Below are 16,930 nucleotides of genomic sequence, written 5' to 3' on the forward strand. Positions count from 1 at the left end.
GTCGAGAGCGAAGATGGAAACAGTCAAGAGGAATCGGTTTGTTTAAGAATGTCTGTAGAAGCAGGAGGGATTATTCAGGAGTGATTGCTGGACTGAGCAAACTGTCTGTGGGCATGGAAGGGATAAGTCAAGAAAGATGTTAAGCGTACTAGTTAAGTTAGTCTGCAAATCATTTGAGGGAGAGGAAGAAAGGAAGGAATTCATAAAATGAAGTTAGCACTAGAGGGAATCCACAGGAGATAATCAGACTCACATTTTAAATTCAGGAAACTGCTGGTATTTGGAGAACTCGGCCTCCCACTCTGCCTGAGTCCGAGGCGGCTTCATCTCCTTCACCAAGTGCCAGTCCACCATGGAGAGGCCCGACTCGGTCAGTCTGGATTAACAAAACAGCTTCATTTGAGTTCGATTTCAACATGAACACACAGTCGTACACACGGATCGGGCTGTAGGACCTTGTTGAAAAACAAAGCAGCAGTTGATCTACTGTTCTGATCAACAGTGCTTCAACTTCCAACTGTTATGGCACAGCTTAAGGATATGTCGAAAACAAATCTTAAAATGTTCAGGAGGTGAAATGTCGGAATTCGGCTTTTGATTTGATTTTTAATTATTATTTTTAGTGGGAATTAATATGTTACTATGGCAACCACCTTGGGCGTCAGAAACACATTTTTATTTTTTTTTTAAGGTCAAGGCTTTTCATACTCTAACATCTTTATCATGACCAATGACCATTGTGATTATCATCAGCCATTGTATGGTTTGTGGTTCTTAACCACACTAGCTTTAACTAACTAACTAACTAAAAACGTTAAATGACTATAAATCCTTGGTTTCTGCTAAGCATTAAGCTTCACCCATTTAGATGCAAACTAGTCATTAAATTTTAGGGCAATCCTTGCAATGGGCATAAAATTACACTTGAATTTAACTGTCAATCATTTGATGACCTGCCAACAGACCCTCCTCTGTAGAGTAGAGTAAACTGTGATCAAGACCACACTTTGGACAATAACAAAAAATAACAATCACATAATTAGGTAACCAAAAGGATGCAGTTTGGGGTTTTAGTATACTGACTAATTAACGGTCAGTATATTATATTTTAGTCTATTTTATTTACCTGTTTATTATTTTATAGCCTAGTGCTTAAGTTGATGGACTAAGAAATTAGAAGGTTGTAAGTTCAAATCCCAGCTCCAGCAAGCTGCCTCCGCTGGGCCTCTTGAGTAAGGTCATTAACCTGAACTGGTGAATGACCGGTACTCACTATCAATAATAAAAAAATTAATATTTCATCCAAATGTCTCTGTAAAAAAAATAAAAAAAATACTAAATGCAAATCCAGCATGCCAACAGTTAATAATCTGTAGTAATAATGTGAACTAAATGGCTTTACAGTCTGTTTTTTTCCATTTGCAACAGAAAGGCTTTTGAGAGGCTAGCGATGATTACACATGCTATTACTGGCAAAACATTTCCTTCCATACGGAACATTTTCTATTTACGATGATGAAACCATCTCGACACTCGCTAAAAGGCTTTACAGAAGTTGTTTTCTCCCTATGAGCCCTTGAAGCATGTATTTTTGAACTTTAAAACTGTTCAACCTTTCCCAAAGCACTAACGGTAATTTTTTTGTGCATGCATAATTGTGTACATGCATGTTTATAAGTCTTAATAAAATAACTGTTATTAACTTGCCTGCATATAAAGAACAATCAGGCAAAAAAAAACAACAAATTAAAGAAAACAAGCAGGCTAACAACATATTTAGGCACAAAGGCTAAAAAAAAAAAAAAAAATCATCATGCTAACCGAAGATGTAATACAATGCAGTGTAAAAACAAGAAATTCAAATAATGACTGAATTATTCTTATTATTAGTGGTAGTTATTATTATTAGTCAGTAATAACTAAATAGTTGGTTAGATGGATGGATGGATGGACAGACAGACAGACGGACAGATGCCATGAACTCATACTGTATATACATTTAATGTTGAGTTTATCTTGATGATTTAGTTAAACAATGTCATGGTAAAGAAATGGTTAGAAGGATGAGCTAATGTAACACTCATCTTTTGCTTTTACAGCTTACTTTAAGTTCATTCATTAAAATATAGCTTGCAATCTGATTCGGTGTTTATTATGCTGGGACGAACCTCACATTTGTGTATTTAATACTGGTTTTAAATGAATTTGCAGGTTTCTGACTGTATTTACAGCAAACAATCGGGGTTTAGGAACGTGTTGTGATGGTCTCTAGAAGTTTTGACCTGGTTACTCCTCCTAGGACAACAGCACCCAGAACGAGGCCGCTGCATCCCACCAGCCAGCGACCTACAATCCGATCAGATGCTGCATTGGGGAGTGTGGTAGAGGAAGCCTGTGCAGATATAGTCTGGCCCACAGCTGTATTCTGTCCTCTGTGCTGCAGCCATTGTCTCAAAGGTGTGGGCTAAAATAAAACACATACATGCAATGAGTAAAGAGTAAAGACGTAAAGACGAATGGACAAGAAGTCATGCAAATTTCTATTCATTTAGATTTGCCATCTTTCTGTGTTTGAGTGAGGTTTCAATTTAGGTTAATTATGCTTTATTTTTCATTCTGTGGACTAGCATCTGAGCCTGTATGCATTGCTCATGCCTCAGTCTTCCTGGGACAGGTTCCAGATTGAACATGGTTACTTAAGATGGATTTACAGACATATAGGTAGAAGCATTTACATTTCCAGCATTTAGCAGACACCCTCATCCAGAGTGGCTTACGTTTTATATCTTTTTATACAACTGAGCAATTGAGGGTTAAGTGCCTTGCTCAGGGGCACAACAGTGGCAGCTTGGTGGACCTGGGATGGAACTCACAACCTTCTGATTGATAGCCTAACACCTTATAATCACTAGGCTATCACACGCCCCGTAGAATGCCATGTGACTGGAAAAAGCTAAGATTTTTAAGTAAGCTGGCCTAAACAGACACTCGTTTACCCATTTATAAGATGCACCATACATATTACTGCCTGCAGCACATCTTCTACCAGAATGGAACTCACAACCTTCCGAACAGTAGCCCAGCACCTTAACCACTAGACTACCACATCCCAACATACCCAACATTTATGGGTAGTGTTTGCATTAATGTATCCAATGATAGAGAATTAAGCACTTTTGTACGTCGATCTGGATAAAGGCGTCTGCCAAATGCTGTAAATGCTGACGGTGTGTAATGAATGATGAACACGAAGCTGGTAGTAGACGTGCTGTAGTCGGTAATATGTATGACGCATCTAATAAATGGGCAAACGAGTAGCCTATTGGTTAAAGTGCTGGGCTCCCACATCGGAAGGTTGTGAGTTCCATTCTGGTAGTAGATGTAGTCATATGTATGATGCATCTAATAAATGTCAGCTTTTTACAGTCATATTGGGCATGTGATGGGCCAGTGGTTAAGGTGTTGTGCTACTAATCAGAAGGTTGTGAGTTCAAATCCCAGGTCCACCAAGCTGCCACTGTTGGACCACTGAGCGAGACCCCCTTAACCCCCAACTGCTCAGTTGTATAAAATGAGATGACAAGACAATCTACATGAACTAATTAATTTATTTAATTGGTTAATGACAGATGACGTCAGACAGATGGCACGTGATGCTTTCACGGCGTTTATAAACATCACATAAAGAACATTATAAGGTTATAAATCCTTACGCGGATCTGTTGTAATCCTTTTGCGTTGTTGTAGCCGCACCGGACTACATGTCTCAGCGTGTGAAGCAGCATAACCACGTGTGTTTTCTTTTACCTATTTCTCATTGAGGACTCTTCAGTGAAGCGCCATGTTGCTTTACACTTCCGGCTTTAACTTTGACCTCCGGAGCGGAAACAAATAACATTTATTCGTTTACAAGCGTCTCTATTTTCTATTTACAAGTTTGTGTTGTTGCTTTTTACGTATTACTTAGAAATATATCTCAAATATTTAAATAATAATAATTAAATTAAAAATGCACCGTTGTCAGTTAGTAATGGGCTACGTCCCAAATAACCTTCTGTACAATATGTAGTGCGCGTGCTAGTGGCTAGAAGATCCTTAAGTAGTGCACACTTCTAGGGAGCATGGAGCTATTTGGGAGTTAAGCAAACCAGCGTGACTTTAAACCGTTTGGACGCCGATGTGAAGACAAAACAGTAACAAGGTAAACCGAAACACTGCGAAATAAAAGCAGTGTTAACAGGATGATTCTTTTATCTCAATTTATGAATTTTTTAAGTCTGTATTTAAACGTTTATAAAGTTACACCGATCTAACCTGTGAAATTGTCAAGCAGATTCGTCATAACGTAAACATAGCGTCCTGACGGAGTTTCTTCACTTTCTTTCCTGTGGTTAACGCACTTCATTTCACTGTAATCCAGTGTTTGTGTTATGCGTGCGTAGTTAATGTTTAATTGTTTGTAATTATTCGTTACTATTACGAAAAGTCATGTCGTATGGAGTGGATCTGGTGCGCATGCGCAGTTTGCGTAGAATCGCCTTGCTATAAATAGTGCACTCTAAAGGTGTGAATCAGCTGATTGATGATGACACTCTTACACTTGCATTACTTACTCTTACACTTACATTACGAGAAACAGATGTTATTTATTTTTGATATATGATTATATTGTGGTAGACCAGTGTTTTAAGGTGTTGGGCTACTAATCAGAAGGTTGTGGGTTTGAATCCCAGGTCCACCAAGCTGCCACTGCTGGGCCCCTGAGCAAGGCCCTTAAACATCAATTGCATCAGTTGTATAATAATGACATAATGTAAGTCGGTCTGGATAACGGTGTCTTCCAAATGCTGGAAATGTAAATCATTTGTTTTCTGTTCTCCTTTTGCAGGATGGCAGAAGGCTTCCTGATGGAGGTATGTGTGGATTCGGTTGAGTCGGCGATAAACGCAGAAAGGGGAGGTACAGTTGCCAAATGCATGTTTATGTTGTCATCACATCACATTTTTTACCATCACTGTTGCCAATAAATAAATAAAGCTTATTGAACGTCGTTGTGAATGTGGACGCAGGTGCTGGCCGTATTGAGCTGTGCTCCAGTCTTATTGAAGGTGGCATCACCCCCAGTGTCGGTAAATAAACAAACAAATCTGTGTGTTTAATTTTGAACTTTACAGATGATTAAAGGTGAAACAAGTCCTAGCACTTTAAACAAAATGAAAACTACCTACAAACGGCTTGCGTTTGTTATGACTGCAGTAAGGTCAGCAGGTGCCTTGGTGGATTGTTTTTTTTGTTTGTTTGTTTGTTTCTCTTCCAGTTACAAAACTGGTTAATGTGTGTGTTTAAATCTATTTATTGTACTTTTTATTGGCTCGTTTTTCTGTTTTCATATCTGTTGACTACATTTTCTTCCTTTCTTGAATCTCGTCTTAATGTCTCCTAATATCGTTCATCTAACATTTTATATCTCTTTCACTTTATTATTAAAGTTAAGGTCCTGAAAATGTCTTTTCTTATTTCCTTCAAATAATCAGCACTATATTATATCAACACTATATCAGCAAATATTATCTCTAGCATAATATTTACTGTCAAAAATAACGTGTTATTTATCAAAACAGATGACTATTTATTACTTATGTTACTAATTTAACAATCAGGAACAATACGAACATTTAATGAGCATGTTACAGTTGATGATTTTGTCTGTCTGTCTTTGACTTTTGCCTTTGTGACATTATTTTATGATATTATATGGGTGTTTTAATTTAATATTTCATTTTTTGTTAGATTATATTTAATTATTTATTTATTTATAAAAGTTACCTATAGAATTGAATGTGTGTGTGTGTGTGTGTGTGTGTGTGTGTGTGTGTGTATATATATATATATATATATAATATAATATTTTAGCTTAAAAGTATTTGTTCGTCTCTGGTATCTGGCCACACGTGAACAGTGCTTGGACCCCTCACACCGCATCTCTCAGCTATATAACTACATGCACACTCTTCTTCGTCAGGTCTGCTGCAGGTGGTCAAGGAGAACGTGCAGATTCCAGTGTACGTGATGATCCGGCCCCGAGGAGGCGACTTTCTTTACTCTGAGCGGGAGGTGGAAGTGATGAGGAGGGATATAGAGCTGCTGAAGAGACACAGGGCCGACGGATTCGTCCTGGGGGCGCTGACTGAGGACGGCCGAATCGATGCCGAGCTCTGCATGGAACTCCTTGGTAAATTCCACATTCCGGTTCTATACAGGGGAAAAAATCTATCAAAGTGCTAATGTGGCTAGCGGTGACATAGTGAGGACCAGATAGCATCTTGTATGATGCATAATGCAAATTTGTTTATTTAACTGCTTATGCTGCATTAATAATTTAATTAATATTAAAGACACTTTCCCATCCTTTGAACAACAGCACACATACGGTGAGCAGGAAATAAGAAGAGAAATACACAAATCAAGCAACTTCTGCACAAACCTTCTCAGGAGTTTTGGATGATTTCTACTTCTGTCAAGACAAACACGAGGACAAAAATAAAAGCAATTTGGAGATTAAATGAATAATGCATGGAATGTCTTGACCTGTCAAGTAAATATTGCAAAAGAAATAAATAAAAATGAAGGACCTCCACGAAAAAGTCATTAAATAGTAAATGTACTTCACACCACAGAGGATAATGAAGCAAACCAATGTAGGATGTAGACGAAAGAATTTATCGCCCACCTGTGACTCATATCCTTGTGTCCACATGATGCTGATTGTTTTTTGTTTTCTTTTGTTGTACATGCTTCATTTCCGACATCATTGTCTGTTTACTGCAAACAGATCTTTGTTGATCTTCTGAATTAATACCATAATCAAGAGAATATGAGAAATATTGCATGTATTTTACCCTGTATATTTTGTCTCCTTTTTAGCTACTTGTAGACCGCTGCCAGTTACATTTCACCGAGGTAAACATCTCTCACACTGCTAGACATTTTATGGAATCAGATTTTTCATAAATAAGATGCTGGTCATTTATGAAAAACAGTTCCCCCCCGTGCATTTCAGCATTCGATATGGTCCACGATCCAGCCGTTGCCGTAGAAACCCTGGTCTCCCTCGGCTTCGAGAGGATTCTGACGAGCGGCTGCGATGGCTCGGCTTTGGAGGGTTTACCCGTCATCAAACGCCTCGTGGAACAGGTCTCAAAAACTACATATTTAATCAAAAGGATTGACAAAAAAATACCTGATATGATTTTACTTGGATTCTATGAGGTATCCTTCTTTAGCTTGAGCTATAGATGGAGTCAGTTTAGTCCATTTGAATGGAACCCTGGTGAGTTCTTGCTTGCGCACAGACCAAAAGTTCCGGCTTGAGAAGTGAGGTGTTCTCAGTCTGTTTCTAAGCGTCATGCGTTTGCACTGAGAAAGCAATGCCTGGAGGTTGCAGGCAACGTTTCTTTTCAGCATACAAGTTGCAAAAGTGCTAAACTTCAGCCAAAGGACAGAGTAACTGATATTAGCAAGTCTATACACAGAATGTCTTAAACTAATTCTCTGTATAAAGCACCACTTGCAGTTTTTGTGTATTTTTGTATGCGTCTGATCTGAAATGCAAAAGCGCTGGAGAGAACTGAATGTCTTTCGTGTAAAACGGAGCTAAACCATTCACGCTCCAACACACAGTACTACAAAAACACATTTGTATTCCCATAGTATAACTCACTGAGTTCATTTATTGATAAAAGTATCCCCTCGGCCAGCTGCCCCAGCAGGTTCCGCCATAGTAGTTGCCAGGGTTACGCATGTATGTGTGGGGTGGAGCTAAAACAGGGGTGACACCCATTTGGGTTAGGGGCGTGTTTGTTTCGGTGATCTCAAATGTCAACATTGGCTTTCAAACATTGTACACCCCTCCTTTAAACTTACACCTGATTGCCGTCCGCTTTATTGAATTCAATTGCACTTTTAAACTGCCTCATGCCCCATAGAATTCTGATGAATAAGATCTGAATGAATTAAGCACATTATGATCCAGAAAACATTAAGTTGCTCTGTAATTCCCTAATTATCTTGTTTATTTAACATTTGGCCGACAGTCTCCGTGCTCAGTGGGTTTTGCTATTCGTGCCTGTATTTGCTGAAGGCTTATTTGTGTTTACTTCTTTGTGTCATCATATTTCGGCCGGATGAATGTAGGAATTTCTCGGTTGTCAATTCTAAACTCTGATTCAGACTCCGCCAACCTGAGTAATAGGTGTGAAAAACATCCTCATTTGGTTCTTTATGTGCAATGGAGCAATAAAAAAAAGAACACTCCCTCCCTTTAGGTTAATAAAACAAATGTGAAACCAATATAAATCATCTCAGATCTTTTTCCACCTTCTAATGTGACCGAACAACCAGCCAAATTCAAATGAAAAACAAATAGAAAGCTTTTAGTAGAGAAATCCTGGTCACATAAATAAATAATACTTAGTTTTATTCTTGGAATACAGCACTCAGTTTGTTTGTTTTTTTGTTTGTTTTGGGAGAAGAGTCCATCTATGTAGACCTTCGTTATTTGACACATTTTATTCCACTCTTTATCTTCTGCTGTCTAACAGAGGCCTGTTATCATGCATTGATATTTGGTTATATGCATGATTCCCCCTCTCTTGACCCGATCTCCTTTTCCAGCTGAAGAGGTGTAGCGTCTCAACGTAATGTCCTTTGGGTGATAATCTGGTTTGGTGTGGCCCCAAAAGCAAACTTTTAGAAGAATCCCAAACACGCATTGTATCGTGACATCATAACACATTGCACCACATGATTTATATGGGCTTGGGTGTTTTTTTTTTTTTTTTTATTCCTTTTTTTTTCAGTGAGGAACTGCTTTGAATATGAGAGATCGTTTTAATCTGCAGGACACGACCAGAATTTCGCCAGATATTTTCGCAGCTACTTCAGTGTTCTCGTGGGTTTCTTGGCAGACTATGTGATAAGGTCTGTTTTTTGGTCAATTATGGAGGAATGTGCTCTTATTCATAATGTCATTGAGACTTCCTTTTCCTTTAAGTTCTATACATCTCTCCTGATTGATTCCTTTCGAAAATTAGATCCTTTGGGCTTCAGCGGTCAGGTGAAACCCAGAAGATTTAAAGAGACTCAGACGTAAACAGCTGACTTTTATTTGGGATCATTTAGTTTTTAAACATGAGTTTGAACCTGGGCACAGTCACACTTGCCTCCGAAAAACATTTTGCTTAAAATTTGTTTAAACGTACTCTGTTGATGAATATAACCAAATGTGAAAATTCATAAATGAAAGAAGTGTAGACACAAATACAAACATTTGACGTTTTTTAGACGTAAATCTGAGCCTGAAGTCTTATCAGATTTACGTTATTAACGGAGGATGTAAATTCCTCCGTGAAGGTGTTCAGTTCCTCAGCATACATATTACCCGTTTCTATGGAAATGAACACATCCTAACGTCTGGCTTTCAATCACACGTTGACATAAAAGGGAAGGTTACAGAGTTAAATCCTGGTATTTATCATCCTAATTGCTTTTATTCTGAAAGCTGCTGTTCTTCTTCATGAAAGCTGCTGTTCTTCTTCTGCTTTCAGCTTTTAATTACGACTTCAACAAAAAAAGAACAAAAATGCGAACAAATCACAAGACAGTAATTACACGAACGTTGTGTGAAAACGCAAATTCTATCTCAAGTCTGAAATAAAATGAGCAAAGTCACCGTTAGCTTTCATTGTGAGTGTTTTGGCATAACCTTACACAATTTTAGTGGATGAAGGTAACACCTTCAGATTTGAGATGCTTATGAAGAAGAGCTTGAGACACCCCAAAGAGCCAAAATGGGTTTGATATCTATTCTTTGAATATATTGACCCTAGTAAGCTAGATAAAAACAAAATACTCATGAAACACTACACATTCTTAAAGCTCTGATTGTCTACTTTCATACGAGCTTCATATTAACCACAAAGACATTCAGTGCTGAACCAGGTTTAAATTATCGCGGTTATTTACGGTTACGAATACATTCAGATGGAAAAGATTCTAAATCTGTTCATGTCTGAAACCTTTCCTCGTTTTGTTTAGAAAAGCTTACATTAAAACATACATTTCTAGCAACTGCTAGCTTTACTTTCAGTTGGTTAACATATTAACATCGATACGCGGCACAATGTTTGTTTGTTTGTTTGTTTTTGTTTTAAATCAGCTGTGATTTGCTCCAGCACGACTTAAACACCATCTTGTTCCTGTACAAACTCGTAAAATTCCTCAAGCGAACAAAGATATGTTCCGCAAATTGTTGTTCTATAATCACTCGGGCAGCCTTGCGTTTGTGCACCGACATAAAGATACGAACACTTTGGTCACTAAATAGATCCCGATTGTGCTCCACCCTTAGAACAAACCTATTATCTGGTTACTGACATTCTAATGATTAAATAATTAACCATACGATTTCTAAACGCTTCAGTTTTATAGTTTTATGTGTATAGCACTTTTAACAGTGCACATTGTCTCAAAGCAGCTTTAAATAATATAAATATAGTACAAAAAGTTCAAGATTAATATTTGACTTGTATTTAAATGTTTGTATTTATCCCCAATGAACAAGCCTGAGGTGACTGAGGTGAGGGAAAAACTCCCTTAGGTGGAAGAGGAAGAAACCTTGAGAGGAACCAGACTCAAAAGTGAACCTTATTCTCATTTGGGTGACACTGGAGGGTGTGATTATTAACTGTTATAAACACCCGAGAGTGTTGTTATGAATAATGTCCTCTCTACAGTCATATACAATCCGAGAATTGCGTATTGTTCAGGAGGTTGTGTTTAAGGTACGTTTAAGCCAAGGCTTATAAAACCGTGGAAAGGGTGTGAATGTTATCAGTTCATTTTGAGAGCTGAACGTTGTTTGCTATTAAAACTGTTAAACATCTCGTGCTGAAGTGCAATAACAGTTCTGATATGTTCTAGGATTTTTAGGAAGATCACAAAGGAAGATTCATTCGTTGAGGTTTTTACTATCGCTCTATTAACCCTCGGTGAGCGTTTTGATGAACACGGGGAATGCTGTTTAACACGTCATTTTATCTCCTCTACAATATGGGTTCAAAACTAGGTTGACGTCACTGTGACTGTGGCATTTGATCGGCATCTCTTTTCCGTCTCGCATGAGGATTCAAACGTTTCTTCACAGTATATTACTCAGTGTTTCATCACTATTCATTGCACTGTTCATTCAAGAATGCATTTCAGGAAAACCAAACATGTTACATTCTAACCAGTTAAGACTGTTCAACAGTACTGTATAGAAGCAGTGAATGTTAAGGAAAAGCAGCAGCACTAGTGGATCCCATATGGAGAGCCAAACATGGCAGGGAACAGACTACACACATGTGGAGAACCAAAATATGAAATCCGGTGATCCATTGTGGAAGCACCGAATAGGGAGCGGACGAAATTTCTCTTCCTCCTCCTTCTACAGTGAGGAAAATAAGTATTTGAACACCCTGCTATTTTGCAAGTTGTCATGGAGGGGTCTGAAATTGTCATCGTAGGTGCATGTCCACTGTGAGAGACATAATTTAAAAAAAAATCCAGAAATCACAATGTATGATTTTTTTAACTATTTTCTTTGTATGATACAGCTGCAAATAAGTATTTGAACACCTGAGAAAATCAATGTTAATATTTGGTACAGTAGCCTTTGTTTGCAATTACAGAGGTCAAACATTTCCTGTAGTTTTTCACCAGGTTTGCACACACTGCAGGAGGGATTTTGGCCCACTCCTCCACACAGATCTTCTCTAGATCAGTCAGATTTCCGGCCTGTCGCTGAGAAACACAGAGTTTGAGCTCTCCCCAAAGATTCTCTATTGGGTTTAAGTCTGGAGACTGGCTAGGCCACGCCAGAACCTTGATATGCTTCTTACAAAGCCACTCCTTGGTTATCCTGGTTGTGTGCTTGCCATGTTGGAAGACCCAGCCTCGACCCATCTTCAATGCTCTAACTGAGCGAAGGAGGTTGTTCCCCAAAATCTCGCAATACATGGCCCCGGTCATCCTCTCCTTAATACAGTGCAGTCGCCCTGTCCCATGTGCAGAAAAACACCCCCAAAGCATGATGCTACCACCCCCATGCTTCACAGTAGGGATGGTGTTCTTGGGATGGTACTCATCATTCTTCTTCCTCCAAACACGTTTAGTGGAATTATGACCAAAAAGTTCTATTTTGGTCTCATCTGACCACATAACTTTTTCCTATGACTCCTCTGGATCATCCAAATGGTCATTGGCAAACTTAAGAAGGGCCTGGACATGTGCTGGTTTAAGCAGGGGAACCTTCCGTTCCATGCATGATTTCAAACCATGACGTCTTAGTGTATTACCAACAGTAACCTTGGAAACGGTGGTCCCAGCTCTTTTCAGGTCATTGACCAGCTCCTCCCGTGTAGTTCTGGGCTGATATCTCACCTTTCTTAGGATCACTGAGACCTCACGAGGTGAGATCTAGCATGGAGCCCCAGTCCGAGGGAGATTGATAGTCATGTTTAGCTTCTTCCATTTTCTAATGTTTACTCCAACAGTGGACCAAGCTGCTTGGCAATTTCCCCGTAGCCCTTTCCAGCCTTGTGGAGGTGTACAATTTTGTCTCTAGTGTCTTTGGACAGCTCTTTGGTCCTGCCATGTTAGTAGTTGGATTCTTACTGATTGTATGGGGTGGACAGGTGTCTTTATGCAGCTAACAACCTCAAACAGGTTCATCTAATTTAGGATAATAAATGAGGTGGAGGTGGACATTTTAAAGGCAGACTAACAGGTCTTTGAGGCTCAGAATTCTAGTTGATAGACAGGTGTTCAAATACTTATTTGCAGATGTATCATACAAATAAATAGTTAAAAAAAATCATATATTGTGATTTCTGGATTTTTTTTTTTCTTAGATTATGTCTCTCACAGTGGACATGCACCTACGATGACAATTTCAGACCCCTCCATGATTTCCAAGTGGGAGAAGGTGCAAAATAGCAGGGTGTTCAAATACTTATTTTCCTCACTGTACTTCTTCTTCTTCAACCCTATCAGTAATGCCAGTTTTAATTCAATTGACATATTCACTCAACAGCCAAATTACTAGGTAACATTTAGTGACACTGTGTTTGGAGATGCTTTTCTGTTCACAACTGTAGTGTGAACAGAAGAGTGATCATTTGAGTTAACCTTCCTGTTATGTCAGTCTCTTATTAACAAAGTGTGTCTTCTCAATGAACTACCCACCGCCACTTTTTTTGATGAATGAGTACATACATTTATCCACTGATCTTCTGCCACGTAAGGGGTTCCTAATAAATTGGCCAGTGAGGGTTCTAATACTTTATCTTTACTCCTCAGAGAGAGCTCAATCAGAAACGGATCTAAAAATAGTTTACACAGAAAAAACGATATGGTGAAGCTTACGGTTGAGCTTCAGGACAGAAGATGTTAAGTGTCCCTATTTCTCTGCTACATTTTTTTTTGAGAGGGTGTTAAAGGAGTGACTATATAAAGCTGCTATAGTATAAGTGAAAAGAGCTAGGATTATTTTTTGTTCCTATAACTGTGGAAGTGTGTTTATCCTTGCTAACCACATAAGTCTGTATGTAGTAATAATGATAAATAATAATGTGTGCTGTTTCCTCTCCTCTTTTCTGACAGGCAAAAGGCAGAATAATCATAATGCCAGGTAAGAATTGTGACACTTGTTTTAATAATAGTGTATGACACCTATGTATTGTTGAGACATTTGAGTACACATGAACTTCAAGTCTATTTCATTACCGTCCAAATAATACTATACACCAAGACAGCGTTTCATTGAGACCGCGAAGCAACGAATTGCATTGTTTTGGCAGGTTTGTAACACTTGGTGAACAGATTCCTTTGAATCAATCAAACAAATGGGGAAATCCATTATTTCTGTTTCAGTTCGAACGTTACCGGCTAATGTAGCATTTGACGAAAAATGACATTGCTGTGAATACTACATGATGTGTAAATGTTTAACAGTAGACAACTAACAAGTTTCAGTATTATTTATGGTCATGTCCACACAGAACCGAAATTGAGGGGGAAAAAGACCACATTATGTTGTCCAGGAATTTTCCTTTCTTTAACAATCCACATTCATGGAACCTTAATAACCTCAGCAGCCTTTATTTCTTGTTATTTTTTGTTTAGACTGGATCTTGACATCTCAAGAGTCAACATATTTTGCAGTTTGAGATGCTATTCTGGTTATCACAGCTGTAACTAGTGGTTGTTGGAGTTACTGAGTTACTGTTGCCGCCTTGTGTGTGTGTGTGTATGTGTGTGTGTGTGTGTGTGTGTGTGTGTGTGGGAAAAAAACCCAGATGATCACAAACCAACAACCATGAGTTAAAGTTACTGAGTTCGCATTTCTTCCCCATTCTGGTGTTTTGATATGAAGCTCTTGAGCTGATTGGATAATTGCATGAGCAGGAAGGTCAGGTGTTTTATTAAAATGGCCAGCAGTCACTACACAATACTGACTATTGTCTGACTATTTGACTACTATTTCTATGGTCACACAAGGAGATGAAATATTATACCTTAAACACAAGGACGCTGCAGCAATTCTCTGTAACAAAAGTGTGTACATTTTTCTCAACAAAACAAACCCTTTCATTTGCACAGGTGGAGGTATCACTGAGCGTAACCTGCAGAGGATACTCGAAGGCTCCGGCGCCCAAGAGTTCCACTGCTCGGCACGCTCCACTAAAGACTCGGCTATGAAATTTAGGTAAGGTTTTTTTTAATCAAACTGAAGAATTCTTTTTCATGTCCTGTCTCATCATGCCTCCTCATGCCTCCTTATGCCTCCTTACTTCTTCTCGAACAGGAACTCCAGCGTGAGTATGGGAGCCTCCCTAACAGCACCGGAGTATTCGCTCAAGGTGGCCGACGTGGGCAAAGTACGCACTCTCAATGCCATCGCCAAGAACACTCTTTAGGGCAACTCTGAAGGGACTGGCCTCTATTTAGGGAGCAGGTTCTCCTTGGTATGGAGTCTGTTCTATAGTATTGTTTGGATTTCTTAAATAGAGCTGTTTTATATTTCATTAATTCATCAGTGAGCCGAGTTTTACGTCTTGGTATGAAACAGCAGGCTTGAGTACTCGCAGTGGCATTTGTTATTCTTGCATCACTGAGACTCATTGATCAAATTTGCTTGTTTAGTCACACTAAGCAGCATGTGGCTGCTTGCTGCTGTTTATTAGAAGCTGTTATAATCCAAAATGAAACGATTTTTATATTCAGTGTAGCCATCTCTGTAAATGTCATCTCCTTTGTTGACTTCTCGCTTTATTTCATCTCACCGGTTCCTTTCCCAGATTAAAGAACTCAATTAGTGGGACAATTAAGCAATACGTTTTGTGCTTGAGAAGAATTAACTACCGATTTCTCACACAGAGAAGATACCAGAACTTAATTTGGTGAATAAATAATTGTTTTCTACAGCCAACTTTGGTGTGAAGGTTATTTAAATTGAAAAGTTTATATCTGTTTAAATATTTCTGGTACATCAGAGGCACATGACCTTCAGAAGGAGAGACATGACACTAACACCTACATGCGTGTCATGCCCATTGTTAGTCATTGTACTATATGCATAAAGTATGACTTATGTTGTGGAAGTTCTGAGGTTCGAGAGATTTAAAGAATAAAGTACAACACTGGTAGACACAAGCAAGAGTAAAAAAAGGTTACACAATTTATTGTGCTCAGCTGCGCAGCAGGACCCAACACTCCACATGTAGCATAAGAGATGAAGGGCCAAGATCTTTGATTACATCAAGGTTTTATAGACAGAACCCAAGAAGAACAGCAGATATGTAAAAGCAAAACATCAACAATCATTGGCTCAACATTACCTCATGCATCTCCTGATCAAGCTAATCTGACCAGGCCAAGGTCTTCTAGAGACCTATAGGACATTGTTTATGGACAACTCTTCCCCAGGCCCTACTGCCCTTGTCATAATCAACAAAACCTACTGATGACGATGTCAGTCTCTGGTTATGACGCACACGGGGTACAAGCATAGAAGAACAAAGCCTTATGAACATCTTAAGATTAGAAATTTCCACCACACTTAGTACAATGACTACCAATGGGAGTGAAGAGAGTCTTCTTTATTTCATATGATGGAGATATATGTGTGTATAGGTACACAATACACTATACACAATCATACGAATACACAGTCGTACACAGTACGACGTTTCATACTTTAAAATGTTACAATAACGACGTGATCAGTAGTATTTCTTTAAGATGGATTTCTCTCTGTTGTGGTCAGGAAAGTGCTTCCACTTGCTGAAGGCTAAGGCATAAGAGCAACGCTCTTTTTTTCCACAACACTGAATACCTCAGTCAGATTTTTGCACAGAACATACTGCATATTTAGCATAATTTTACACACATGACTTTTTCTATACATATCTTTCCCTTTGCTTGAACAAATAAATCAATCTCTATTTTTCATAACTATTCTAGTTTTTATTATTTTAATTATTTTTACATTCTTTGACCGTCAAATACAAATTCACTACCTCATACCATGTACAGTATGGGACAAATAAAATAAACATGCAATTCCTCAAAATTAACTTTCTTAAATGGTTAAAACACTCCGACCAGGGTGTATCCTGCCTTGATGCCCGATGACGCCTGAGATAGGCACAGGCTCCCCGTGACCCGAGGTAGTTCAGATAAAGCGGTAGAAAATGAGTGAGTGAGAAATGGTTAAAACATGCCATGTGGTGTGGGTAAAGGGTTAACATGCCTCTGTAGATGATCTGCCAATATCTGTTATGGAATGTAACCTGTGAATATTTCTGTCCTGGTTATGTCAATTCTGTTA

The 16,930-nt window shown here is 38.6% G+C and overlaps 2 protein-coding genes across 7 annotated transcripts in view; one reads left to right on the forward strand and one right to left on the reverse strand.

Moving 5' to 3' along the window:
• Nucleotides 1–3,853, reverse strand: part of LOC113655462 (cytochrome c oxidase assembly protein COX15 homolog) — a 14,428-nt gene extending 10,575 nt beyond the window's left edge. Inside the window, exons 1-3 of the mRNA XM_027166034.2 lie at nucleotides 3,714–3,853; nucleotides 2,283–2,464; nucleotides 254–376 (exon numbers count right to left, since the gene is read on the reverse strand). Of these exons, the coding sequence (XP_027021835.2) occupies nucleotides 254–376; nucleotides 2,283–2,464; nucleotides 3,714–3,785 (377 nt within the window). The 5' untranslated portion in view covers nucleotides 3,786–3,853. The remainder of the gene's footprint in view (nucleotides 1–253; nucleotides 377–2,282; nucleotides 2,465–3,713) is intronic.
• Nucleotides 3,849–15,529, forward strand: cutc (cutC copper transporter homolog (E. coli)). Of its 6 annotated transcripts, none has more exons than XM_027166035.2 (9): nucleotides 3,849–4,201; nucleotides 4,889–4,959; nucleotides 5,070–5,129; nucleotides 6,023–6,232; nucleotides 6,925–6,960; nucleotides 7,061–7,194; nucleotides 13,702–13,729; nucleotides 14,701–14,806; nucleotides 14,906–15,529. In XM_027166035.2, exons 2-9 carry the CDS (start codon nucleotides 4,890–4,892, stop codon nucleotides 15,015–15,017), a joined length of 756 nt encoding a protein of 251 aa, XP_027021836.1. In that variant the 5' UTR covers nucleotides 3,849–4,201; nucleotide 4,889; the 3' UTR covers nucleotides 15,018–15,529. The 6 variants fall into 6 exon arrangements, with proteins under 6 accessions (XP_027021836.1, XP_047672115.1, XP_047672113.1 ...); XM_047816157.1 differs by lacking the exon at nucleotides 3,849–4,201 and adding an exon at nucleotides 4,423–4,564; XM_047816156.1 differs by lacking the exon at nucleotides 3,849–4,201 and adding an exon at nucleotides 4,640–4,813.
• Nucleotides 15,530–16,930: the final 1,401 nt, after the last annotated feature.

The sequence above is a fragment of the Tachysurus fulvidraco genome, chromosome 7 (genome assembly GCF_022655615.1).
Source record: "Tachysurus fulvidraco isolate hzauxx_2018 chromosome 7, HZAU_PFXX_2.0, whole genome shotgun sequence".
NCBI lineage: Eukaryota > Metazoa > Chordata > Actinopteri > Siluriformes > Bagridae > Tachysurus > Tachysurus fulvidraco.

Bases quoted from the DNA above. Each gene is read 5' to 3' on its own strand.
- cutc (XM_047816156.1), top strand. The intron at 5,130-6,022 runs GTAAATAAACAA...CTTCTTCGTCAG, and splicing joins TGGCATCACCCCCAGTGTCG to GTCTGCTGCAGGTGGTCAAG. The intron at 13,730-14,700 runs GTAAGAATTGTG...TCATTTGCACAG, and splicing joins CAGAATAATCATAATGCCAG to GTGGAGGTATCACTGAGCGT.